The sequence below is a fragment of the Uloborus diversus genome, chromosome 9 (assembly GCF_026930045.1).
Source record: "Uloborus diversus isolate 005 chromosome 9, Udiv.v.3.1, whole genome shotgun sequence".
Taxonomy (NCBI): domain Eukaryota; kingdom Metazoa; phylum Arthropoda; class Arachnida; order Araneae; family Uloboridae; genus Uloborus; species Uloborus diversus.
Window position 1 is genome coordinate 55199418 of NC_072739.1, and position 27011 is coordinate 55226428.

Here is a 27011-nt window from a genome sequence, read left to right on the forward strand (position 1 = left end):
GCCAGAATTTCTTATCCATTTTTTCCTAAATTTCAAATTTGAACCATTAGTGGCCACTCCAAAATCTGAAATTTTCAGTAGTGGCCACATGCATGAGTCAGTAGTGGCCATCCGACATCCTTTCCCTAGAATTTAAATTTCTTACTTTTAGTTCAAATAACTGATGAATAAAATAAATTCAATATGATAGGAACATTAAGTACAAATATATTAATCAAATTTTTATTGAACATTTCTTTCTTAAAAGTATATAAGTACTAAGGTTAAAATAAAAAGTTTTTAGTAGAAAATTTGTATTTATATTTTTTGTACACTAATGTAAAGAAATAAAGTAAAAGAAAATGTATATACTTATTTAAGTATTACATATAAACTTTGGTAAGTATAAACTGAATAATTACTATCACTTCAAAATCATTCATAATGAAATAGTAAGGTAAGTACACCATTCAGTGTAATTCTAGGACATTTTCTTTCCTACAATACCAAGACACATCAATGGATATAGGAAATTGCAAGCTTAAATTTTCAATACTGCTAAAGGCAGGGTGTCCGCGTACCTGGAAAGTCATGGACTACGGCTATGATTGAAAATGGTCATGGAAAGGAAAGTCATGATTTTTGGCAAAAAATGCTCAAAAATTATGGAAATTTGAGTTTATGGATTTTGTGTTCAAGAACATACATATTTATCGGATTCTACAGATTAGATTAAAAATACGCATTTTAGCCATTTTTATGCTATTACGTGTCAATCCCCATTTTTCACACATTTAGAAATCCGATTGCATCCGCATCTTGAACACTCGCTCGTTTTTCTTTTCTATGTGATTTTACCATTTGGACAGTTATAATTATGTCTTTAGCATTATTTTTAACCCTCCTTATATGTCTGATTGTGTAGTTGGAGACTTTTAGACTTCTAATTTTGCCGATCTCATTTAACGCGAAATTTTAAGTCATCCGTATTGAACCACCCTCACAGTCCCAAACCACCAAATGATTTCCATCCCGATGAACCTTAAAAGAAACATTTGGAGGTCAGGCATGAAAGAAATCACTGTCAAGAATGTGAACTCATATCAAGATGACTTGCTGAACCCCCCAGCATTGGCACTGAGCTGCCAACCTTCCAATTATTTCTTTAAAGGTCTAAACAGATGGAATTCATTTGGTGCGAGGTCAAAACTGTAAGGAGGGTGGAGCAATACCTCCAAACGCAAAAACCTTATCACATTTCTGGTTTTATTGACTGGCATCACAAAACTTTCTTCTGTACCTTTATTAAGGAAATTTTAAATTATAATGTGTTCAGTAGTTAAATTAATCTTTTCATGTAAATTTGTTAACTTAAACTATCGCTATGCCACACAAGTTCCAAAAAAGAAAAAAAAAATCTTAAAATTGTTTAAACTTGATGCGTAAATGGAACTTCGTTTTTGGTGGGGGGGGGGGGGGGGCACCATTGCCACTTCATGCGGGTTTGTAAGGGCAATGTTTCAAACTTAAATTTTGAATTTCCAAAAAAAAAAAGTTATATAAGTTCATCTTTCATAAAAAAAAATATTTATGAATGAAAAGAAAACATTCTTGTTTATTATCTTTGACAATTGCATTGAAAACATGCAACTGTGTTGAAAGTGGAAAAAGTGATATCTTGTTCAGGATAACATCAAAACTATATAACATTTTTTTATACTTCTACCCATAGTATAAAAAAATACAGTACTGATTATTAAAAAATATATATATATATATACAAGAAAGAACGTAACATTTTTCGATCTATTTCTTTGATAAAAATTAATTCAGAAATACACATTTTAGAATTTTTATAGTTTTACATAACGTTGTAATAAGATAATCTTTATTGATTTATCTCAAAGAACATTGATTTTGGTTTTTTCTTTTAACTTAAGGAAGATATTTTTTATCTATGTCAGGAATTTTGTTTAAATTCAGCTTCATTAAAAAAAAAAAAAAAAAAAAAAAATCCCCTCAAACTGGCTCCAAAGGTGAAAAAATATTCCATGGTAAATAACATATAAATTCAAAAAGAAAAAATGTTTTATTACAAGATGCTAAAGGCTGTAAAACATTTCTGGATATAAATTCTATTTACAAGCATTCTACAATTCAGGTAAAATAATTATGTATTAGCAGCTTTAATCATTTCTTTAAACTGAGACAGAATCTTAGTTTCCCTCTTTTGCCGCTCTTCTCTGTTGAACATAGCCAGAGCTCTCTTTTCATCAGCACTATAGATCTGGTTTTCTTTTCTCAATCTAACAGCTTCCATTCGACGATGTCTGAAAGAATGTAAGAAGTTAATAACATAGTTTACAGCCAAAGGAGTGAGAAATGAACACAAAAAATTATGATGTTCTTGCACTAAATTTCAGAGATACTGTTTAAAGTAGCTCAAACTATGCCATTGTTACTAATTGTTCTTACAATATTGACATAAATGCAAATAGTGTGTTCTTGATCTTTTTTTGTGTGCAATACCGTTTTCAGAATAAATAATACCATCTTTCACTAACGACGAAGATATTTTCTGCCTAATGGATCAAGCACAACCACAAGATGTGACATTCTAGAAAAGAACATTACGAAAATATTTGAAAATGCAAATACAGCGCTTTTGCTCTCTATTATATAAAAATATTAAGGTATAGAAATGCAGGTCTTGCAGAGATATGCTACTCATGCATCACAGTTTAAAAAAAACACGCAACTCAAAATTGCTCATTTTTGAGACATGACGTTTTCGAAAGGATGAGTGATACATGTTTATTTAGTTATATACATGGAAAAAACATACCTGCTTCCACTCATAACATAGCCAACCGCTTCAAATGCCTCGATTTGGTCACTGGTCAATCCTATTTCACCTCTTCTAGGTATTCTTTTGCCTTCTGCAACATATGCTGCCATAGCTGCTCCTTCACCTGGTAGCAGAGCTTTGCCATAGCTGTAAAAGAAATAAGTATTAAGGTCATAAGAAACTAAGATCATGAAAAATTTAACTGTTAAACATTTTTATTTCTTGAGACCTCAGGGTCCAAGGCTTTCAAAAGGTTTCGTTTGTACCGAGGAAAAAAAGCACCAGAAGTCTAAAAAAGGAATCCAAAAAAGGGACTTCATCTTAAAGTTAAAAAGTGAAAAACATTAACAGACTTGCAGTTATAGGTAAATAGGAACTAAAAAATATTAAAGCTACTGAAAACCAATGCAATTTTAATTGAAAAAAGAAAAAAATGCTATTAGAAAGTTTTTCAAGCTGAAGAAAGTATTTATCCCACCAAAAATTTAAAATGTACAAAAATGCGAGTCTCGCTTCCAACGTAAAAGTTGTGAAGAGCTCATGAAAAACCAAGTCAGTTTTATTTAGTACTAGTGGTACCCGCATGGCTTTGCCCGTAATAGAAAATTAAAAGGTCTTTTGATTCGCCTGTATATTTACATATAATGTATGGTGAATTTTCTCGCCAATTGGCTTGGTTACGGTTTCACGTAATGATAATTTCGTAATTTACTCGTCCATCTTATGGGAATTTTGTTTTTAAAATTGGAATAGAGGAAAAGAACCACATCGAATTTTCAAAAAATCGCTTCGAGGTGCACACTCCCATGCTACAAACTAGTTTTGTGCCAAATTTCATGAAAATCGGCCGAACGGTCTAGGCGCTATGCGCGTCACAGAGATCCGGACAGACAGAGATCCTGACAGACTTTCAGCTTTATTATTAGTAAAGATCTTGGGAAGCACCTATTTAACGACTTTGTCAAAAATTGCTTCCTATTAAGTTACTTTGCAATGTTTGTAGTGATCATATTAATATTAGACATCTTTTATTTTTATAATAACTTGGCAATTGCATGCCAACATTACAGCATATACCTAATAACACCAATTTGAGCGTTTTAATTATGCTTGCTTACATATAGCATGAATAAGGCCTACTCGCAATACAGGGTCCAATACAGGCTGGTTTTGCTACCGTTTTTTGGTACCTTCACAAAAATCTTGTTTTGAAATCGGTACTTTCACAAAAATCAAGTAATAAAATCAGTAGCTTCATAAAAACATCGAAAATTTCACAAAAATTCGCATTTTAAAATATAATATTTGTTTCTACGTTTAAAACAAAATTTACTCTTAACATAAAATTCTAAGCTGGTTTATATGAACAATCGCTTAAATAGAAACTTTTTGTAGTATTTTAACTAATTTTTAGCTGTTTCTCGCCAAAGTGTATTTATGCAATATTATCGCAATCTTTCAACATCTGTTTTGGGAAACCGTTTTTCTCATAATTTCCTATATTGTACACAGTACATAGCCCATTAAACTGAAACTACGATGGTATTTTTTTGTCCTTCTTAGGTTTTTAGCTCCCCCCCCCCAAAAAAAAAAAAAACGAAACCTGTTAAAAATAATACTAGATGACATTTACACTTTTCGAACTAAATTTTCACCTGTTCCACTACTTCTTTTACAAAAATTAGGATGCATCTAAAATTTCCCAAAAACAATGCTGATAAAAAAAAATCTTTCACAAAAAATAGAATGATGCAATACTTTCACAAAAATAGGTAGCAAGAAAGAAATCCTGGATTGGCCCCTGCAATATATATTTCATTTAGAGTACTCTAAATAGTAGATTACCTTATGCTTTTCCATTTCACACAAACAAATCTCATCAAGCAGACTTTATTCACGTCATCATTCAGTATATGCATCTACTGGGAAAAATCCAGTAGATGTTCAAAAAATCCAGTGGATGATTACAACAGATTTTCGATTGTTATTTAGGGGAAGAACATGGATTTCTTATTATCCTTCTTAGTGCAACCAAATGTTCCTTACATCATATACACAATCAAGAGAAATGATCAAAATCCAGGAATCTCCCGGAAAAAACAGGAGAGTTGGCAGGTATGGGATATGCATAAAAACAGTAATTTAAAAAAATCGGATTAAAAGGGATAAGCATCGAAATGGATAAGCATCGGTTATTGCTATGTTAGTATGTTATCGTGCAGTTGCCGAGTCACTATATTTATCATCGAAATACAGATTTCTAATATTTATGTGGTCACACTGCAAGGTAACTTAATAGGAAACAATCTATGACAAAGTTGTTAAATTGCTACTTCCCAAGTTACTAGCTAAAACAACTGATTTGGTTTTGCATGAGATCTCACAACTTTTTAGGGTTGAAGCGAGACTTGCACTCCCCCCCCCCCTGTTGAACATTTTGTGTTTTTGGTGGGATTTCATTACTGCCCAATACAATGGATATCGGTTGAAAATGACGCAGATAAGGGGATATTTTGCATTGAAATTTAGACAGAATTGCCAAATTTTGGACAATTTTCCTTTTTACTCTGTCAAAAGAACATAGGCTGAAACACATTAGTTCTTAATATTTGGGCATCAAGAAAATTGGCGACAATGAGGAAAATTTCCAAGAATTCCAGGATCGAAAATTTCCTCTACCTTGGAAAAGACTAATTATTTTCCTAACTTCAAAACAATCTATTTCAATAATTTACAAATCTGTGCATTCCTTAAATTTTATGGTTCTGTCATTTTCTGTACATCTTATACAGTAAAACCCCTCCTAACGAACACCCCTCTTATGTGGACAATTTTTAATTCCCCAGTTCCTATGCAAATAACATTATTAAACCCCTGTCCTGCGGACACCTCTCTATTGTGGACAAAAAAATTTGTCCCATTAGTGTCCGCATTAGAGGGATTTCACTGTATTTGTTACTAAATGTAGCAATGCTAAGATCCAAATGACTAATGAAAGATTTCCATCTTGATAGTGAGAGAGTGTCATCTGTTGGTAATTAATTGACAACAACGGAAAGCAGCTGTAAAACTACATCATGTGACTGAAATAAATTTCGTAATGTTTCAATTTTCCCTTGAAATGCTATTTATATTAAAAATTTCAAGCATGTGAGATTGTTAGAACAGTGGCAGCGCTAGGTGTCAACGACTGCCAACAGCCTCGCGCAGATAGGGCCTCGCAAAATTCTCAGAAGTTTTAAGAAATTTCTATGTTTTCAATTGAAGCTCTTATTGAATACGACAGACACAGTAATCAAAATAGTGCGTGAACAGGAGAGTGCACCTGCACAGAGCCAGCCTTAGTAAATGCGGGGCCCAATTGGAGAATTTTGTCAGGGCCTTTTAAAAAATGATTGCACGAATTTGAGCAGTGTTGGATCGTCTATTTTTCCGACGCGAGCAAACATTTGAAACTTTTGAAGTATCCGTCTTCCTTCAAGTTTCTACATAACGTTTCATTTATTTTATTTTTTTGAAAGAAATTAATGAGTGAAATTTCTTTTATATATACAGTGGCTCCCAAAAGTGTTCGTACATTTTGAAATTTTTTAGTAAAACCAAAATAACGCGAAACTGAATTCGAATATGAAGTCCAATATTTTCTTACATCATTCCTATGTCCTTCTAAACAAAACCATGTAGTTTTTTCAAAATATTGACGGATCTTCTTTTTGAAATGGGTCAAAAAACAAAGAGACAGAGAAATAATACACCACAAAAGTCATCGTACACTCAAATATTTTCGTATAAATTCATGATTAAAATTATTATACATCATTTTTTTATTATTTTTGCATTGTGTTGACCCTTAAAAGTCATTTGGCTTCGTTTTTTGTTTATTTAATCCTTAATATTGTGCTTATTACTTTAAAATGGCTGGTATTCGTAAAAAACCACAAAAACCAATCGAAATTTGAATTTTTTCCTCATATTAGCGCTAAATTGGTTTGAAATGTCCCTAAATTCGTTAATTTATTCCATTCTATAGTAAAATGCTTGATAAAATGATTTAAGAAAAGAATCGGACCAAAAACAAGGTTGTCAACCGGCAAAGTTGACTAAGTGTTGATCGGAGATTTACAGTTAAAAACTTTATGAAAAATACACATTTGAGTGCTGTAAAAGTTTGTGCAGAGTTAAATGAAAATTTTTATATTTAATTTTCACCTAAAATTGTTTGCCAAGTTCTCTGATTAGTTGGATTAAATGGGACCTCTTCCTGCAAAACTTTTCTTGGTCGTGCGAAAAACAGAAAGCTTACGCTTTTCGCCGCAAAATCAATGATAAATAAGCTAAAAACGTTTTAGAATCACGTCTTACTTACAGATAAAAATAAATTCAACATTTTTGGTTAACTTGTTGTATAACTGTAAGTAGAAGAAAAAATTAGGAACTTAATCTTAAGAACGTATTAGGATCAGCTAATCAGGACGGTGGAGGTTTTCTAGTGTGAGGGTACATATCAGCATCAGGACTTGGTAGTTTGTAATTTTTCGATGAAATAATGAATCATGCTATTCCTTTAAATATTTTAAAAACCAATTTTGAACTCTTAGCCAAAAATTTGGTTATCCGAAACAACTTTGTTTTTTTTAAAATCAAGATAATGATAAGTAGCACACGGTGCGTCTAGTGCTTCAAAAATTGTCCTAAATTTTAGAAAATACTCCTTCAATCTCCGGATTTGAACTTAACGTAACATATTCAGATATGTCTGGAGGCTAGATTACGAATTTACGGCTTAGAAATGAAAATAGAGCTAGAAACTAAATCAAAGTGTGGTGGAACACTTACTCAGAAATCAAGCAAAAAAAAAGAAGAAAAAGAATGAAATATATTACCAGATGTTTAAAAGGTGTTGTTGATACTGCATGATATTCTACTAAATAATAACTTAATAAAAAATTATGTTACTCAATAATATATAGTCATTTTTTAAAGTGTACGAAGACTTTTGTGAGATAAAATTTCCGGCACTTTTTGGTTTTTGATTTTTAAAAAATTATGTTTTAATATTTTTTTAAAAAATTTCATGTAGTTTTGTTGAACATTGATCATAGATCTTATAATTTAATACCTAGTCTGAAACATAAATTCTAACCAATGGATAGGGTCCTATTTCATTGAAAGTGGTAGGTGTACGAACACTTTTCGGAGCCACTGTATACAAGAAATCTTTGAATTAAAAATATTCAATAGTTACAGTTTATTGATTAGCTAAATCTACTCCTTCCACCCCCGTTCTATTTCTTTTCTTTTTTCTGTTTTTTCCAAGTTCGAAAATCGCATAAAATTGCGTCTTTGGAGCTTTAATTTCAAAAATTATTGGGCCGAATATTATAAAATATGGCCTTACAATCATGTTTTTAAAGCTTGAATTTCAGAAAATGTTCGGGCAAGAGTCCCCATACTGCCTTTCTTTCATATCATAAGCAATTAGATTTTTTAAACTACACTAACAAAAGTTTAAGTCCTGAATATAAGATATTGCTGAAGTTTTTAGGACCATAAGTTTCAAAATTTTCCAGGGAAGAGCTCCAGAACATCCTTCCCATAAAATCTTCAAAGTTTGTCTAAAATTTTGTTTTTGAAACTTCAAATTTCAAGAACTTGCGTGTGAAGGAGGAATTGATCTTGACCTATTTTTTTTTTTTTTTTTTAAAGAATCGATCGGGGACAGTCTCTGACCCTAAAGTCAATAAATATGGCCCATAATTGCATTTTGAAAGCTTTAATTTCTAGAAATTCCGCTGAGACCCTTGTACCTTTTTTCCCCTTAAATCAGCAAAGAAAGCCTAAAACAGGGTGACGACAGGAACTGTGAAAAAAAGTTCCCTGACTTTTCCCTGATTTCGTTCACCAAATTTCCCTGATTTACGTTACCAATGATAATGGTTTTCTTTCTTAGCTCTACTTGAAATCCATTGTGTGTTTGTATAAAATGCAGTATTTTAAATGTTTTAAGTTGTGTAAAGTTGTTGAACTAAATATATATTTTTAAAAAATGCTACTTTTTTAATAAAATGGTTTTTTTAAAGACAATTTTTTTGGGGGAAGAAACACCTACAAAACAGTATATTAAATTTTTATATATGGAAAGATTATAGAAAATTAAAAAAAAAAAATATTTCACTTCCAGAAACCACTTAGAATAAGAATTAAAAGAAACTATTAAAATTACTCTTAAAAACATGTTATTTATGATAGAACTAAAAAGTACTTGAAATTATTTTGAACTAAATTTTCAAACAGTATAATAATTGTTGCAAGAATAACAAGTAATAGTGAAAGAATAGAAGTAATGTAGTTATTCTTATATAGCTAATTGACATATTTATGCAAAACAGATGAAACCATTTGACATCCATTCATAGGGAGCTTTTCTCTAATCAAGAACATAGGTTTTAATGAATGAATACAGCATATTAACAATAAAAAAATAAAGATAAGTACAAAAGTCAACTCTATTTCAAATGGTTTCAGTATGTAACGAGAAAAAATCGTAGATTGCTTTTGTAACAAACAACTTCGAAATGCAAGAAAAAAAAAGGAAAAAAAAAACAATTAGTTAATTTCAAAATATATAAAAGAAGACTACAACTTGGTTAAAAAATTAAAGAATCACTTAAGTCCAAAGAAAAGAAAACCTTTATAATCTGTGGTGACAACAAATAGTATAACGGCAAAAAAACTAAGTTTTTTTTATTAAAAGTTCAATTTTAGCAATTAAATTAAAAACGCGAAGAAGTAATAACTTTTAAGCTTTTATAGTATTAATTCAAAAACCAAAGATTTCGTCTTGAAATTGTGATTACAGTACGCTAATTACTTTGAGACAATGGAATAAAGGCAAAGGAGCTAAGGCATTAATGAAGGCTTCCTCTTTGCTGTATGGTTATTCATTTTACGTAGCATTGAAAGTATAAAAGGAAACTTCAAGCTAGGTAAAATAAACAACATAACAGACATAAAAGCAATCTTAGGAAGTTCATCCTGTGGTTAATAAGTAAGATTCAATACTTTGACGTTGAGGAAAAAAGATGCACAAATATGTGGCAGTGTATAATCGCATCTCAATAATTTTACTTTTTTTCAAACAGATAATTGGCGGAAAATGCGTAGGGAATTAGAGTACTTAATTTTGTAAAGAAAAAAAATCTTTTTTTTCTTCAAAAAATCAATTTTCCCTGATTTTTTGTTATTTTTTCAAAATTCCCTGATATTTCCCTGACTTTTCCCTGATTAATGAAGTTCCCTGACTTTTCCCTGATATCCCTGATCTGTCGCCACCCTGTAAAATGGTGTTTTTAAACTACAAATTTCAAAATTTTCCCGGGGGAGAGCCCGGACCCCCCCTTTTCTATCAGGTCATTTTTTCCCTTCAATGTCCCCCCCCCCCCCACTACCGAAACATTTTCTTTTTGATTGCACTACAAGTCACGAAATGCTTTTGTCATAGCAATTAAGAAGTGAATTGGTAATTTTAAGTGCCAATAATTAGTACAAAAATTAATTCTATGAAATCAATTATTTGTCTGAGAATATTTTATGATTAAAAGGGCCTCGCAAAACTGCATCGCAGACATCTGATTTTGCTCTCGAGCCGCCATTGCTTAGAACTGCCTTAGAATTTTGATGATTCGGTCAGAGATGAAATTCTGGCAACTTTGACTAATTCCTAAACTATTAGTATAAATGGAAGGAAAATTTCAAATATAGCTCACAGCATGTTCTCTTAAATTCAGGCTTCTAGCTTTATCTACAGCACAACAAAGTTATAGGGGGGGGGTCAGCAAAAGTGCCGCGAGTTTCTTTGAGAAAAGGAGAGTACGGCTGTGCTTTTGTTTGACTTGGCTTGGCTGGCTTTTGCTCGACTTGGCGGTCCCAGATGAAGAATAAATATTCATTTAAATACACTACAAGCATGACAGTAAATGGCAATCACCAAATTTTGACACACAAAATCTGCTAGTTTTGTGCATCAAAATGTTGTTGACTGCCAATTACTTCTCTATGCAAAGTTATTAATTTTTTTATTAAGCATGACACTGTTTAATGTTCGATTGAAAGTATTCAGCAGAAAGGATAGGCTGTAAAATTTTTTAGTATAGCTTGAAAATTATCTCCCAAAACCAAATTTCCGGAAGTTTGGTCCAATTCCTGGTCATTAATGAGTTTGGAGATTTTTTTTTTCTCAATTTTTCACAGAATATGAGTATATTGCACACTTTATGAAAATTGCGTAAGAACTTACTACTCCCCAAAATGGCTTACCGCTTTTATACATGATGTATGCAACTACGGTTCATAACAGCAACAATTTTTATAAATATTAACAATGAACTTCAAGGAAAGGAAAGAAGCATGATTTTCAATATTATTGAAAAATAAAAACTTTATGTTAAAAGATTTAGTATTATAATTCAACTTACTCTTTGGCAGATAACTGAACATGTGTTTTTGGTAATGGCCCAGGAATTTCTTCTTCATCATCTTTTTCTGCAATTTAAAAATCATTGATGAAATCAACACATTATTTTACTGTAGATAGTAACAATGTATAATGTAGATAAAACAAGAAAAATGCCTCCAAATTTCAACAAAAATTTAAAAACAAAGAAACAAAGTCTTACAGCTTTCAAAGGTTGAAATTAACCAAATTTAAAGAGATATAAAAAATAAACAACTTGCTCATAAATGTTCTAAGGTTCAATGTTGTGTTATTTTTATTAGTAAGGGTAATAAAAATAACACAAACCTTGACCAAGTAACCTTGGTCAAACTTTAAATTGATAATTATAATCAGTTTCAATAAACAATGATTTTAAAATTTGCTATTACTTCAGTTCAACTGAGCAAAGCATCTTGCTTAGAAAAGTTAAAATGCTTCATTCATTTCAATAGTTGAAAGGATTGGGAATTTTTTTTTTTTTTCACAGATTACATCAATTGCTTACGAAGCATATATATAGCTGCCAACCTCAAGATAAAAAAAAATAGGAGCACTTAAGGGAAAAAATAGGAGCAACGAGGGTTAAAATAGGAGCTCCAAATCGTGGTCTGTGCTAAACCTTCCTTCTGTACCGTAAGCTTCTATAAGTTCTAAGCATCATTACAATGCGTTTCTGAATTTTCATGTTATATTTTCAACAAAACTACAACCAAGTTTAAAATAAAATTATTTTACATTAAAAAAGCATCATTACGTAGGTACATATTGAAAAGTAAAAAAAAAAAAAAAAAAACAAGATTACTTTTTGATTTAATAAAACTGCAGCCCTTTTTAAAAATATTCTTTCATACATATCCTACATGTATTGAAAATGCATTGCATAAGAGCATATTGAAGATTTAAAAAAAAAAAACATGATTACTTCTTATACTTGGAAGTAAAGCAACTTCATAGTAAAGGTCAAGACTCGGAAATCTTCTAAGTGGCCAGTGGCCACTAGACTCCAAAAACTTAGTGGGCACCACTGTCGCCAAGTTTTGAAACACAAACTGGAGGGGGCGGGGGCAGTTTTTACAACTTTCATTAAAAAATTAGATGAATAGGACTTTGCACATTCTAAAATAGAGTTATTCAATACTTTTTTTGTACATGGAAAATTCAAGTTAAAATAGGTTTCTGCTTTATTTAAAAAAAAATAAACAAAAAAACAAAAATAAATAAATAAATAAATGAGAAGTCAGCAGGAACTTTCATTTTAGATGAAATAGTTTCAGTTTATAACAAAGCCTCCGAGACAATAAAGATCAAACACAGATAAAATTTCCCTTCCAAAAAAAATAAATAAATAAATAAATAATTAAAAAAAAACATAACTTTTTGCCTTTTGTTATTTTTAATTGTTTACATTGAGACAAACAACCAATTCTGTTTTCGGAAACTTAGGCTAATAATAGTCTTGTCTACTTCCATGTTGCAAATGACCAAACATGGCAACAACACGAAAATTTTAAGATGATAGATTTTTGAATTTGTTGCATTAAAAGTAATTATAAATAATTAATAATCCTTAAAAAACTAAAATTTAGATGAAAGAGACAGTTTTTAGCACATTAGCATCTAAACCAATCAGGATAAAATAATATTCTGAAGAAAAAAATTTTGTATTTTTCAAAAAAAAAATTAAGAATTTCCCAAAAAAAAAAAAAAAAAAAAAAAGAAGCCCATTTTGCATTATTTTCAATAGTTTGCATTGCAATAAACATCTAATTCCGATTTTGAAAACTTGGCCACTTTAAGAGTCTTGTGTACTTAAATCTCGCAAATGACCAAATATGGCGACTAAGTCAAAAATTCAGATATAAAATTCTGAATTTGTTGCATGAAAATAATTTAAAAATAAAAAATCCCCATTACACTACAATTTAATTGATAAGTTTTAGCACATTCGTGTCCAAAGCAATAGGGATAAGATGAAATTTTAAATAGTATAATTGTTTTCATTTCTCAATAAAATTATTTAAAATAACCAGAAAAAAAAACATTTTTCAGCACATTTTGCTTATTTTCATTAGTTTGCAGTTAAAAGAAACCCCCAATTTTGTGTTGTCTTTGAAAACGAAAGCACTTAAGCATCGTCTACTTCCATCTTGAGAATGACCAAACATGGCGGCTACGTTTTGCACGTAGCTGAAATACTCGATGAAAAAACGATGTTCTCCGATCGATCAAACGCTCCCGCTCAGTGTTTATCCTACACTAATGCTTCCAGAGCATCAAATTGCCTCCTCTTTTGTTGAGTTTGTGCACAATTCCTGCCTTCCAGGATAAGGAAATTTCTTCTTTTTCCTCAGAAATCGAAAATGTACAAGCAAAGTCAAAAAAACGGAGTTTTTTGGAATAAATCGGATTTTCGGAGTACGCAATAAAAATCGGAGAAACTCCGGGAAAAACGGAGCACTTGGCAGCTAATACAGGCACTCTATAAAACATTCTTATGCATAAAGCATATAGAATTGCAGGTACTTTTAGCAAATCTATTAAATATGAGAATGACAAAATATGAAAAAGTCATAGGTTTTTAAGATTTAAAAGATGCCATATTTGGACGGTCGTGAGTAGTTAAGTGCATGCAAATTCAAATATTTTCAATACTGGGTGTTCCTTTTAATTTGGTCAACGATTTATGTACTAAATTTTATTTCAAATTTTAAGCAGTAGTTTCAAATAACGTTGTTAATCTAGCATTTTACTCAGAGTTTTAGAAAAAAAAAGTTTTTTTTTTTAATTTTGCATATTTTTTGGATTGCATAGACAATCTGATTTTCTGCTCCAAAAGGGTCACAGTATCTATGTGGTGTTCTTAAGCTTAAACTTCACGTTTTATAAATTATTTTAGGACCTAGTTTTTACTAGGCTCATTTTGAGACAATCGCCATTATCTAGTTGATTTTATGCTTCATTTTCACATTACTCAGTGCTCTAAGAAAGGAAAATGTGCTGTTTTATTTACTTGGCATATTTTACAACACCATTCAATATCTAATATTTTGTGCTAAAGAGTACATGATTTTATGCCTTAACTCCACTTTTATTCAGCAATTCAAACTGCTTATGGGTAAGCTGCAGAATTTGAGGTACGATTTGCTCGAGCATTACTCATGTTCCATGGCACCCTCAGAATTTCATCTGCTAACAAACTTGAAGAAATTTGTCCCTGGGAAGAGCTTGAGAGGACTGGAAATGAGTATTTTCACAGCCTTTCAGGCTCTTATTTCCCGGAAGGAATACTAATGTTGGAGAAAGGCAGTTGAACTAAGTTCGCTGAAGTCCAAGGACATTATGTAGAAAAAATAAAATCTATATTAAACAGAAAGTCGCAGTCTTTCATAGTACGGTCGAGAACTTTTCACTTTGCCCTCATAACTACAATAAAAATAAAATTTGCAGATAAACCACTGAAGTTGTACAATAAGGTGGAGTGAAAAAATGAAAGTAAGAACTATGTAAGGCCTATATGTGGGAAAGTTGGCCTCTTACCAAGCCTATTTATCATGCAAAATTTTAGCTTAATCAAATAATATCTTTTGCTGACTCTTTGACCACCAATTTTATTTAACTATTTTACCTAATTTCGCACCTAAATGGCAAAAATGGAATGATAACCTATAACCTCTCTCATTTGAAGCTAAGAATGGTTAAACTAAACTTTAATAAATAAAATAAATAATCAGTGAACAGTTTAATGATCTTGCGAATTGCAAGGTGGTCTTCAAATGCGGATTGCGCTTGCTCTTCCTAGCTGGCTAATGTTTACTTTAAGTTATCTTAGTTCACTACAATCAATTGCGTTTTTTATTTCAAGTTGTCTTCCTATCGTCAGAGAGTTCTATTGAGTTTATATGAATTGACTTGATTGGCAATCATTGAATATATGATTGCTATTTTTTTCTTGTTCATGTTTAGTGAGTACTTCAAGTTATTAAGTGTCCCTTAGCATTTCAAAATGCCTGACACTCGATCACAAGATTTTTGTCCCGTGTTTGGAGCTCTTGAAATCTTTAAAGATAATATTCTACCTACGTATACAGGTGTTATAAGACATTACTTATATATATCTTGGGAATTTTTAAAAAGAAATTAGAAAGGAACCTCCTTTTGCTGATATGTATTCCCATTTCATGGAAGACCTTAAATGCTTATGGGGGGGGGGGAATGTTCCCTTCCTACTGTAACGGATCAACAAACAAATCATGAGGTAAGAGAGTACCATGTGAATGTTATGAGACATTTAAAAAGAGAAGGTGTACTAAATTCTTCAAAAATTACTGTGTCCTTTAGAAAATTAGGTGAAGAAAATCTGTTTGATATTTCACCATGTAAATGCAAGGACTTTTTAATCTGTAATTGCAAATTTAAAGTGCCTATAGCTGAAAGAGCATTTTTAACTGATCCAAGAACATTTCGTAGAATAGTAATGTTGGTATTAAAGCAAGCAAAATTATTTAAAAGAGATTGAAATGGAAAGAAAAAGCAGCAGAAAGGGCTAAAAAAGCTCAACTGAGGAAAGCACAAGAAGTAGACTTTTCTTTTCTAATATGGAACATATTTTGGATTCTTCAAGTTCTTCACATGAAAATGAAGATACTGTTATTGACTGTAAACACCTCAAAAAAAAAAAAAAGCAAAATTATAAGTTAAGATTCCTCCTTCAACTTCTCAAATGAGAACTAGACTCCTAAATGTAGCAGAGGCTTGTGACAAAACAGGTGTGTCTGATAGGTTATTGTCATTCTTATAAATGCTGCTTTAAAAGAAATAGGAATAATTACGAAAGAAGATCCTTCTAACGTAGCCGATCCTACTAAAATAAAAAGAAAAAGAAATAAAAACAGCATGGACTTGAAAAGGAAAGATGTTGAGCTCTCCTCATCAGGAGAATATGGAATACACTTTGATGATCAAAACGGCAAGACTTTAATTCAAATTAAGGAAGGAAAAGCGACAGTCAGAAGGACAATAACAGAGGGGCATATTGCTTTAGTTTCAGAACCTGAGTCAAAGTTCTGTTAACAGGGAGTAACAAAGACCATGTTACTCCCGTTTCTAGAAGTTATAATGACATTAAAACAAGCATATTAATTTGTTCAGAGAAAATGTTGACATTTCTAAGTTACAAGCTATTGGTTGTGACAGAACAGTAGTCAATGCAGAATTTAAAAATGGAGTTATAAGACAAATTGAGTCAGTTCTGTTGGACGTCCTTTGGAGTGGTTTATTTGCTTATTACATAACTAATGAATTATCACTACACCATTTACTGCAACATTTAGACAGGAAAACTACAGGCACTGAAGGGTATTGTGGAATAATTGGAAAAAACTGGAATTGCATGAAAAGATGACTGTAGTTAACTTTGAAAAAGTAGAAGTAATGTTGCCTGAGATTGCGTTTAGTGAATTTAGTACAGATCAACAAAATTTGTACTGGAATTTCTAACAGAAAAATTTCATTTTACATGTCATGAAAGAATCCAGGAAAAATGAGTTATTCTAGATGGTTAACAATAGCAAATAGAATTTTGCGGTTGTACATTTCCAAAAGACACCCATTGGAGAGTTTGAAAATTTTAACACAATACGTTATGAGAGTATATGCATGTATGTGGTTTGATATTAAATCTAAATCATCATGCCGATATGGTAGTCAACATTTTTACATTATAAAAGAATCTGGATTTCTGCCTGATGAGCTTAAGAACAAAGTAGATAGAACACTGCAGAGAAACGCATATTTTGGATATCCAGAGAACATTCTACTATCAATACTGTCAGATAATCAAATACATGTGAGAAAGTTGGGACTTTAAAGTTTTTGAAAATGTAGAAAAATGGCTAAATTCGTTAACAATGTTCGAAAATTTAAGATTCCAGCAGTAAACTTTCACGCAGATTGCTATACTTACTAAGACGTCAGTTATGAAATCAATTTCTTATAATGAACGGAACCAGATAATTTTGGATTTTCCTAAGGATATTAATGCTTTAAAATGCCCGTGCTATTCACAAACAGAAGAGCACTGCGTTAAATTAGTTACTGATGCATCAGCAGCCATGCGTGGAAATGACACTTCAGACGGATTTATAAGATCAAGGATAGCGTCTAGAAACAAAGAGTCTATGTTGTGGAATTCTAGAAAACAATTAATCTAGATTTTTGAAGACAAAAGGTGGTAGCATTATTTACCTCTCTATGCAGCCACCTCCACCTGATCAGATTTTGTTTTTTTTCTAAGAGAAAACTTGCAAAGAGCTGAAGTAAAACTTCTTGAATTTTACAATTTCTTAGAAATTTCAATCGCAAATGGACAGCTAAAGATATTGCCAAAGGAAGCTGAAATTTCAGAGGCATGATTACACTTATATGTGGCAAATTTCACGAATATATGCTGATTTATTAAGAGAAACTTTTTTTTCGAGCGTTTTCACTTCACCCTATTGTACAATTTTTCAATAATAAATTAATTTTTCAGCAAGAAAAATTGCAAAGAATGGCATTTTCTGGAATAATATTGAAAATTTTCGGAGGGGGTTTGAGCACTAAAACCCCATCCGATAAATATGGCTCTTATTTTAACGGTAGATAATCATTCATTATTTGCTCACTTTTCTTTTCAACCCAAGTCTCAAATTCTTTTACATCATCTGACTCATCACTTGATGAAGTTTCCACTTCCTTTTTCTTTCGCCTCTTTTTGGCTTTTTCTTTCTTCTTTTTCTTTTCTTTCTTCATTTTCTTCTTCTTGTGTTTCTTTTTTCCTAAAAAAGAGTAAAAAGAGTCATCAAATATACAGGGTGCCCACAAATAACTGACGGCAAAATTCATTTGTGCATAATTGGTGCTCAAGATGTTCTTTAATGTTGTCAACACTTAACAGTTTCAGTTTAATTCTATAAGCAATAGAGCAGATGATTTTTAAAATTAAAATCTGTTTCATTCTTTGCATTATCAAGATGGATGGTAAACGATGTTTAATTCTCAAATTGCATTTAGAAGGTAAGCGGAATTGTGAAATTTTTAAAAAATTGAAGTATTTAAATGTGTCCAAGAGATTAATTGAAGTAACTTTAAAACGTTGAAAAGAAACAGGTAGTGTATAAGTAAGGAATAGTGGTGGAAGAAAACGCAGTGTACAAACAAAAAAATAAATAAATAAAATGCATCCGTGAAAGAATTCGAAGAAATCCTGCACAATCTGCCAGAAAAATTTCACGAGACGGAAATTTATCAAAAATATGGCTGGAATCATCACAATACAGGATTTAAAATTAAAAGCTTACAAGAAAATGACAGTCCATGGATTAACAGAGAAAAATTAAGTAGAAAGACTAAGAAAGTGCAAAGAGCTGCTGAAAAGACATGCTGCTAATTAGATAATTTTTTCAAATGAGAAATTATTTTTGCAACAAGCATTTCATAGTGGCCAAAATAACAGGATTTATGCAACATCAATGTAGAATATCATCTAACTAACAGAGAGTTCAACTAACAGAATTGTTCAGAGGTTCCAGAAACCATTTTCAGTAATGGTTTGGGGTGCTGTAAGAAGGAGAGGAAAACTGCCTCTTCTTTTCATTGAAAAAGGTATGAAAATTGACAAAAATTATTATTTACAAAAAGTATTGAAATCTCACATGATTAAAGAAGCCCAAAAATTATTTTAAAATAATTCATTCACAATTCAGCAAGATTCTGCACCCGCCCATAAAAGCAAAGATTGTGCAACAATGGTGCAAACAGAATTGTCCATCCTTTATTTCCACAGAAGAATGGCCAGCATCCAGTTCTGATCTCAATCCACTGGACTATTGCATATGGGGATATAAGGAGAATAAATTGAAAAACCTAAAACCAATGTCCACAGTTAAATTTAAAAATTTACCACTAAAGGTATGGAATAAAATTCCATTCTCTGTAGTGCATGCCGCTGCAGAAGCTTTTCCAAAAAGATTGTCATATGTGGTTAGATTTAAAGGCGCGAAAATAGAAACCATTGCTTAAACATTGATCAACAATGATGTTACTTTGATTTAACATTTATTTTATCATTATAGAAAAACTTGTATTACAGTAATAAAATTTTTTTGAACCGTCAGTTATTTGTGAGCACCCTGTATAGAGGGAGTTCACCAAAGTCATACCCCCTTCTTATTTGGCCAAATATGTGGCACATTCTATCATCTCAAGAATTACTTTTTAAATGTGAGAAATTTTAATCTTTACCTTGTTTTCCTACTATACACAGTGAAAAATGTTTGACACAAAACTGAAGGGACAGAATATTTTTTCATGTTAAAAGATTTGAATTAAAGTTCATAGTATGTTTTCCTGACCGCTATATTAGATGTATTTCAGTGTAATATAAAGTTACAGTATTGTTAAATGAAATTTAAACATGAATGTTTCTGCTTTTTGTTCACTCACAATGAATTCTGCTGCAGAAACTTTTACATTTTTCTGCAGGTGCACTATTTTTCTCTTGCTCTCAATAATTTAGGAATATTTTTTGGGGGGATCTCCCGGATAATCTACTTTCCATTAAATGAGAGCCGACTGTACGAAAGAATATATGAATTATAAACTGAAACTTTATAGTTTTCCTCTTTAGAATAAAAGAAATATATTTACATGGACAAAAAAATAAAGAGAGAGAGAGATAAAAATTTGAATATTAACAAAATTAATCTTTACCACTTGTTTTTTCTTTTGTGGATTCTAAGTCTTCTGTGTCATTTTCATCAGTACTGAAAAAAATAACAATAATAATAATAAAATTTCTACGCATATATATATATATATATATATATATATATATATATATATATATATATATATATATATATATATATATATATATATATATATATATTAAGTTACGAATGTTTTAAATTTTAGAATGACCATTTTCTAAATCCCATTTTAACAACAAGAAAACTATTTTTATACCAAAATTACTAAAACTCTCCATTCATAGGGATCTTAGAAATCTTTGTTATAACAGAATTTTTGCTACAATGGTTTTTGATAAAATGAGATTTAACTGTATTACATTACAATTATTACAGTATGGTGGCAATTAATTGAAAAATGCATTTTCTTTTTGCATAAAACTCAAGATTTTCTATGAATACATTCAAAACTAATAATTGAGTAACCTCCTACAAGACATTATAATATCACAGACACATTTTGGTGAGGAACGTACTAAACTGGCACATAGTTTTATTTTCAACATCTCTTAACCATATGGCAATAAAGGTCGAAATTAGTTCATCCATCGTTGTGCAGTCAAACGTTTAGCGTGTTCCAAGTCCGTTGAATTCCCGAACCAGTTCAATTCAGTAAACTTGATTTCTGAGCAAGAATATTTGATTCACTTCAAAATGGCATCACCCACTGTCTTGTTGGAAAATGCAATTTCCAAGGGCACCCATATAGGGGGGCAAGTGGGGGCTGGAGTCCCCCTTAGAAATTAGAACTTACTTGCTTTTAGTGTTTTTTTATTTACAAAAATGTAAAAACATTTCTTCTCCAGACATTAATGAATAAGTTATTAAAAATGTCAAATTTTAATGGCTCTAATCTGTCCTGAAATCAGTTTCCATGGGAAAATATCCCACTAAACCATAGGGAAAATATCTGAGCCCCCCCCCCCCCCTTACAATTTTGCATATGGTCGGCCATGGCAATTTCTGTTCGGGCTTCATAACTTCCCCTGTTCATCATTCCTTCTACGGGAACAAGAGATTTAATTTGCAAGACACAGAAACAACCCAAAATATCACTTTGGGTGGATACTTGGGTGCTTGATTGATGTAGTGCTGATTGAGAGTTTCTCCTTTGATCCTTCTCATGTACTTGGATTTAAATCCCTGAACCACAAAATCTGTTGCATCAAAAAAAAAAAAAAGAACCTTCTCATTAGCCATGTTCACAAGACACTTTTGTTCCTTGCAAATCCCGGCTCCTGCTCCGAAAAAAACTGGTTGAAAAATTCCCCGTTTATATGTAAAAAGAGGTTGCCCAAAGAACCAGAGAAAGCAGTTTTTACCAGCATCCTTAGCAACTATACCCAGCAAGTAGAACTCGTTTCCCGTAATGGGTAAAAACTCTGCATTTACGCCAGAAGGAAGCAGGAGGGGGGAAAATCCACAATCCCCCGGTAAATAACCTGAATACGGTGAAAAGCAGATTTTCTGCGGGGTTGAAAGTGTCCTTGTGAATTCGGCTATTCTATGTTTTGTATTTCCATGCCCATTCTAACCTCTTTTTCTTCATACCAGACCTGAGAAGCTGATTCTTCTACAGTCAACATCCTCTCATTTAGATAGCCAGTATTACTGTTGAGGGTATTATATTGATACAGCTGCTGCCATGTACTGCTCAAAACTGGTTAATCAAGAACTTATAACATTCATTCAATGTAAAGTTTAGCTGTCACAGGCCAAGGTGTTTTCTAGCAAGGTTGGTTTTAGCATTTCTTGCTATCTAAAACTGCTTCTATACCCTCCTGACACTTTCTGTACTCACTACACACGTTCTATTTCCTCTAACGTCTAAATGTTCTCTAAGCGCAATCACTTTATCGCATGTTTCTGAGCTGATATCCATGATGCTAATGATGACCCATGCAACAAGTGGGAAACTAACACTGTGGAATACCTACCACCTGGTGGAGGAATTTAAAGACCCGCGACTTACCAGGTACATGGAAACGCCTACTACTTTGATAATAACTGCCATTTGATCTCTGAGCTAATTTGGAGTGCTTTTTCGTAGGCTTATGCATGATAACCCCTCCCCACCCCCAAAAAAAAACATTTCTCAATTGATTGCCACAATACTCTATTTTATTACTGAAACAAGTTGCACAGGCATATGATAGGATTATCATAGAAAAGCATCATTGGTGTTTATAATTTCTATTTTAAACAAAAATAATTCTCTTTAGATATATTATTGAATCTCTCTAATAAAATTTGATCAAACTGCCTTAATGAGTTTTACTAGCAAATAAAATTTTGGAATGAATATAAGTTTAGGACTTTTTGATTATTAAACAATCTTTCGATCAGTTTTTTTTTTTTTTTTTTTGATAAAAACAAAACTTAAGATCATTAAAAACCAAAATTAAAAAGATTGTTTAAAAATTAAGGGGAAAAATCTTTTTTTTTTTAATATGGGGCTGTCCATAAATAATGTACTACGTTTTTTTTAATAAATTGAATCCCCTTCCCCCATTTGTCACAAAACTTAGCCCCTCCCCTTGTCATGTGTCATTATTTTCCATAAGCATATAGTGATAAAAAAGGGGGATGTCACACTTTGTTTTACCCTCTCCCCAGGAGTGATAGTAGACTCAAGTAAAATTTTCTGAAGAATGTTAATTTTTCGTAAACTATGAGGAACATTGACCCCCCCCCCCCCCCCGTTAAAACTTTTCAAATATGCATACAATATCATTAAAAAAAACATTTCAAAAGTTTTTTTTTTTTTTTTTTCAAATAATTTTTCAGTTTTAGAATGTGTTGTCAACCCAAACTTTTGGGAAACAGCAACCTAAAATTTTCAGAATTTTCGGATCACAAACATCCTTGCCACTCCCCTTTCCTTGCGACAAATTGTCACATTTTTGTGAAATCCTGTTATCCTCCTGAAAGTGTGACATCATTTGAATGACCCCTATAAGGAAAAAGTACTTTGAAGTAGTAATTCAATTCAATATATACTCAGATATTTTCTCCGGAGAAGTAGCCCATACAGAAGGCACTCCTTTTTCACCAATTTTTTTTCTTTCTTCACGCCTCCTAAAATAGAAAAAGAATTAATCCTTCAACTTTTTGTAAAATCTAGAACATTCTAAGAGCAATGCAAAAAAAAAAAAAAAAATTGTAAACCTCTTTTAAAATAGTAATAAAGAGTTAGAATTACGCTTCGAAGCCAAGTTCTTATAGTTCAAAATCATTTGCAATTATTACATTTTTTGTCTCAAAGAAAAGAATGATGATAGCATTTTTCAAGCCAAGATGCCTGTGGTGTGGGTCAATTTTTAGAAGACCATGAAATGGAAAACTTTTAGAAGATTTAGTAAAGCAACAATGAAGTTGGTGAAGACCCAAGTAGTGCTGATTGTTGTGAAAATGTAGATAGCTCTAATATAAATAGTGCTGAAGTAGAAGTTGGTCAATACTTACTACCAAACGGCACGACCTTGAGGGCCACAGATCTGGACGAAATTCTTGATTTAGGTCAGTTCGCACAAAATATGAACCCAGGTAAAGCGGTTTGACTACATAGGTCCTAGTTTGCCTGCGACGGGGGTCCAAAGTTGCTAATTGAATCCAAATAAGCAACGGTTTTTCATTGGAAATTCAGCTTTTTTCACACTTTTCTTGGAATTGCATTGCAGTATGACCCAACTAAATGCATTCACAACAAAGAATAAATCAACCCTCCTTTACGTTGCATTGACAAGAGACGCTGAATGTGTTGAGAGGGCAAATACTGTGGAAAGGTTCATGCGCGCCCATATGCAAAATTGTAAGGGGGAGCTCAGAAAATTTAACTATGGTTTAGCAAGATATTTTCCCCATGGAAGCAGTTTTCAGGACAGATTAGAGTCATTAAAATTTGATTTTTAATTATTTATTCATTAATGGCTGAAGAAGAAATATTTTTATATTTTTGCAAAGAAAAAAGTACTAAAAGTAAGGAAGTTTTAATTTCCAAAGGGGGCTCGAGCCCCCCCCTTGCCCCCCTATATGGGCCCCTTGCCCCCCTTGGAAAGGTTCCAATTCCAATGAAAACACCATTGAAAGTCTGGAGTCCTAGAACTCAGCCTGGTTCAGACGACAAAATTTTGAGATTTTACAAATCTGGATAAACTTCTGGATTTAGGTCCATTCATACTAGAAGTGAGCTCATGTAAAATAATTTGAGTGCTTATGCTCTAGTTCAGCTGTAAGGAGAGTCTGAATTTGCTTGTTTGGCTCTAGAACTGCTATAATGTTTTCTTTAGATTTGAAGCTTTGGCACTATACTTGCTCTCCTAGCATCTTTTGTTAGCTCAATGTAGGAGCAGGGGAGTTTATTCCATATTGCGAATGCATTCAGTTGGGCAATACTGCAATGCAATGGCAAGAACAGGGTAATAAAGTTGAATTTCAAAGGAAAAGCTATTGTATTTCTGGAGCTAAACTAGCAACTTTGGACCCATATTGCAGCCGAACTAGGGCCTATGCAGTCAAACCGCTTTATCTATGTTCATATCTTGTGCAAACTGACATAAATCCAGAATTTTGTCCAGATCCCTGACACTCAAGGTCGTGCCGTTTGGTAGTTAGTTAAATTTAATATGTTACATTGATCTTTAAACTATGTTTTCCACTCAAAGCACAAAAGAAAATTAGTTATAATAATGGATAATACTTTTCATGAAAATAGTAACAAAAATTATTTTCATGATATGGAATGGACCAACGTACCCAGGGCATGGGGCACGTTGGTCTACTTAACAAAGTTCTGTTAAAAAATCAACCAAAAAAAAGTAAATGAATTGAAGATTTTCAAAAAGATCCGAGATAATTAGAAATATTTAATGAATCGCCTGGTAGCAAATCAGACTGCTCATTATTTAAGTTTTTGGAGAGATAAAAAAAGGAAAGTTGATCAAGCATACTACAACTCCTCCTATACATTATCTAACACATAGGTGGCTGGTGCACCAAAAAAAATCAAGAGAAGTGTAAGGGTTAGGGTGTGTGCCCCCTAAAGCTGATTTTTGTTTCTTAATTTTTTGTAACATTTGGCTACATTAATGGGTTTTAATGCTACTGATTTAATAACTTCTAAAAATATGGAAAAATGGCATCAAAAATTGGACGGATCATCAGTGCTGACCCCCTTATAGCAAAAAAATTATTTATTTGGAACTTTTAGTTTTTCTTTGGTGAAATAACTCAGTCCACCTATAACAAATCATTTTTCAATCAATCATTAATTTTTAATTTTGAAAAGTGAGGAGGTAAGGCCCCTTTATTTTAGAAAGTTGGGGCATTCTCCCCCCCCCCCCCTTATGAGCCGCCAATTATCTAACAGTAAGTGATATGCTAGAATTTTGCATTAAAATTACACTAATTAAATTTCAAAGATTACCTATCAGTGAAATCTTCTTGCATTGCTCTCTTTTTCCAGTGTTTGACAAAGCCATCTTGGCGACCTTCATAGCCATTCATTGTGCGTTCTGATGAGTGATATGAATCCTTGTAATGGCTGGAGCCTGCATTTTTCTTATGAGAACTTGAACAATTATAAGATTCTTCATCAGAATCTGAATAAGAATGGTTCGTATCTTTAAGATGCTTTTTATGTTGCTTTTGAACTTTAGAAACAGGCAAAGTTTGAAGACTGTCACTTTTTCTATGAACATTTCTCGATGGGGAAGGCGAACTCGAACTACTGGATTTTCTTTTAGAGATCTTTTTTTCTGATCGCTCATAAGATAATGACCTTGAACGGCTGCGATGTCTATGGGTCTTCTTTGATGTCGATTTTTCTGAGTCATGACCAGGAGATCCTAAAATATCACGCCTCATTTTTGAGTTTTTGGATGAAACGGATTTTATATAATCTTTTTCTGTTGGTTCTTTCCAAGGAGATGAAGTTCTTTTTTGCCTATATTTTGAGCTTGTTTCAGGTGAAGAGTGAACATGACCTTTTCTTTTTGTTTTTCTTTCAGGAGAGGGTGGATCATCATGTCGGGGTTTTGACCTTTTTTGCAGCGAAGGTGACCTTGAAGAACCACGTTTTTTTCTATGAGTATCTTTCTTAGGAGAGACTGATTCCTTTCTGAATTCAGAATGCCTCTTGAATGATGGGGATCTTGAAATTGAACGAGCATTTCTATCCTTTTTTCTTGAAATTGGTGATTTTGAGTGATGTTTATTTTTTGGATTTCTCATAGGGGAGGGTGACCTTGAAGAATCATTTGAAAATTTTGATAACTTCGTTTTTGAACCCTCATCATATATTTTATTGGATGAAACATTTGTAGAGCTTGATCGGCTACAAGTTTCAGGATATTTGTCATATTTATCTGATTTTGAAGCTTTTTGCTTTCTATCTTTACTATCATACTTTTTAGAATATTTCATGTGTTTCAAAGGTTGGTCATCTGATGACTGAAAATACATTTTGTGTTTTTTGTGAGAATGCTTTGATGCATTTGAAGAATCACTTTCAGACCCTGATTTCATTTTCTGAAAAAGAAACAGCAATATATGTATATATATATCACATACAGAGCACATACATTACAGCAGAGCCCTAATTTTTCAATGTTCTGTTTCAAAAACATGTACCTATCCACAGAAACATAGAATAGATTTTTAAGAAAATTATGCAAAATGTAAGCTTTATTTAAAACTAGCAAAAATACCCAGCGTTGCCTGGGTCAGAAGTAAATGTAAGAAACAATCGCTACTTCCTTTCGTTTTCTGTTTTAACTGAAATCACTCAAAATGTATTTCTGTTTGACGTGATTAAAAATCGAGCTTCTTCCTTACCCATTAAAGTAAAATAGCAATAAGTATAAAGAACGAATGAATATTCATTTAGAAACGAAAGCACGAATTT

At 32.1% G+C, this 27011-nt stretch overlaps 1 protein-coding gene across 1 annotated transcript in view; it reads right to left on the reverse strand.

The window, feature by feature from the left end:
* Window positions 1-2049: 2049 nt before the first annotated feature.
* The window catches only part of LOC129229518 (NKAP family protein CG6066-like), a 44811-nt gene continuing 19849 nt past the window's right edge, over window positions 2050-27011 (reverse strand). Inside the window, exons 2-8 of the mRNA XM_054863835.1 lie at window positions 25533-26635; window positions 23108-23185; window positions 20070-20122; window positions 17984-18136; window positions 11302-11368; window positions 2825-2974; window positions 2050-2309 (exon numbers count right to left, since the gene is read on the reverse strand). Coding sequence (XP_054719810.1) covers window positions 2150-2309; window positions 2825-2974; window positions 11302-11368; window positions 17984-18136; window positions 20070-20122; window positions 23108-23185; window positions 25533-26632 — 1761 coding nt within the window. The 5' untranslated portion in view covers window positions 26633-26635 and the 3' untranslated portion in view covers window positions 2050-2149. The remainder of the gene's footprint in view (window positions 2310-2824; window positions 2975-11301; window positions 11369-17983; window positions 18137-20069; window positions 20123-23107; window positions 23186-25532; window positions 26636-27011) is intronic.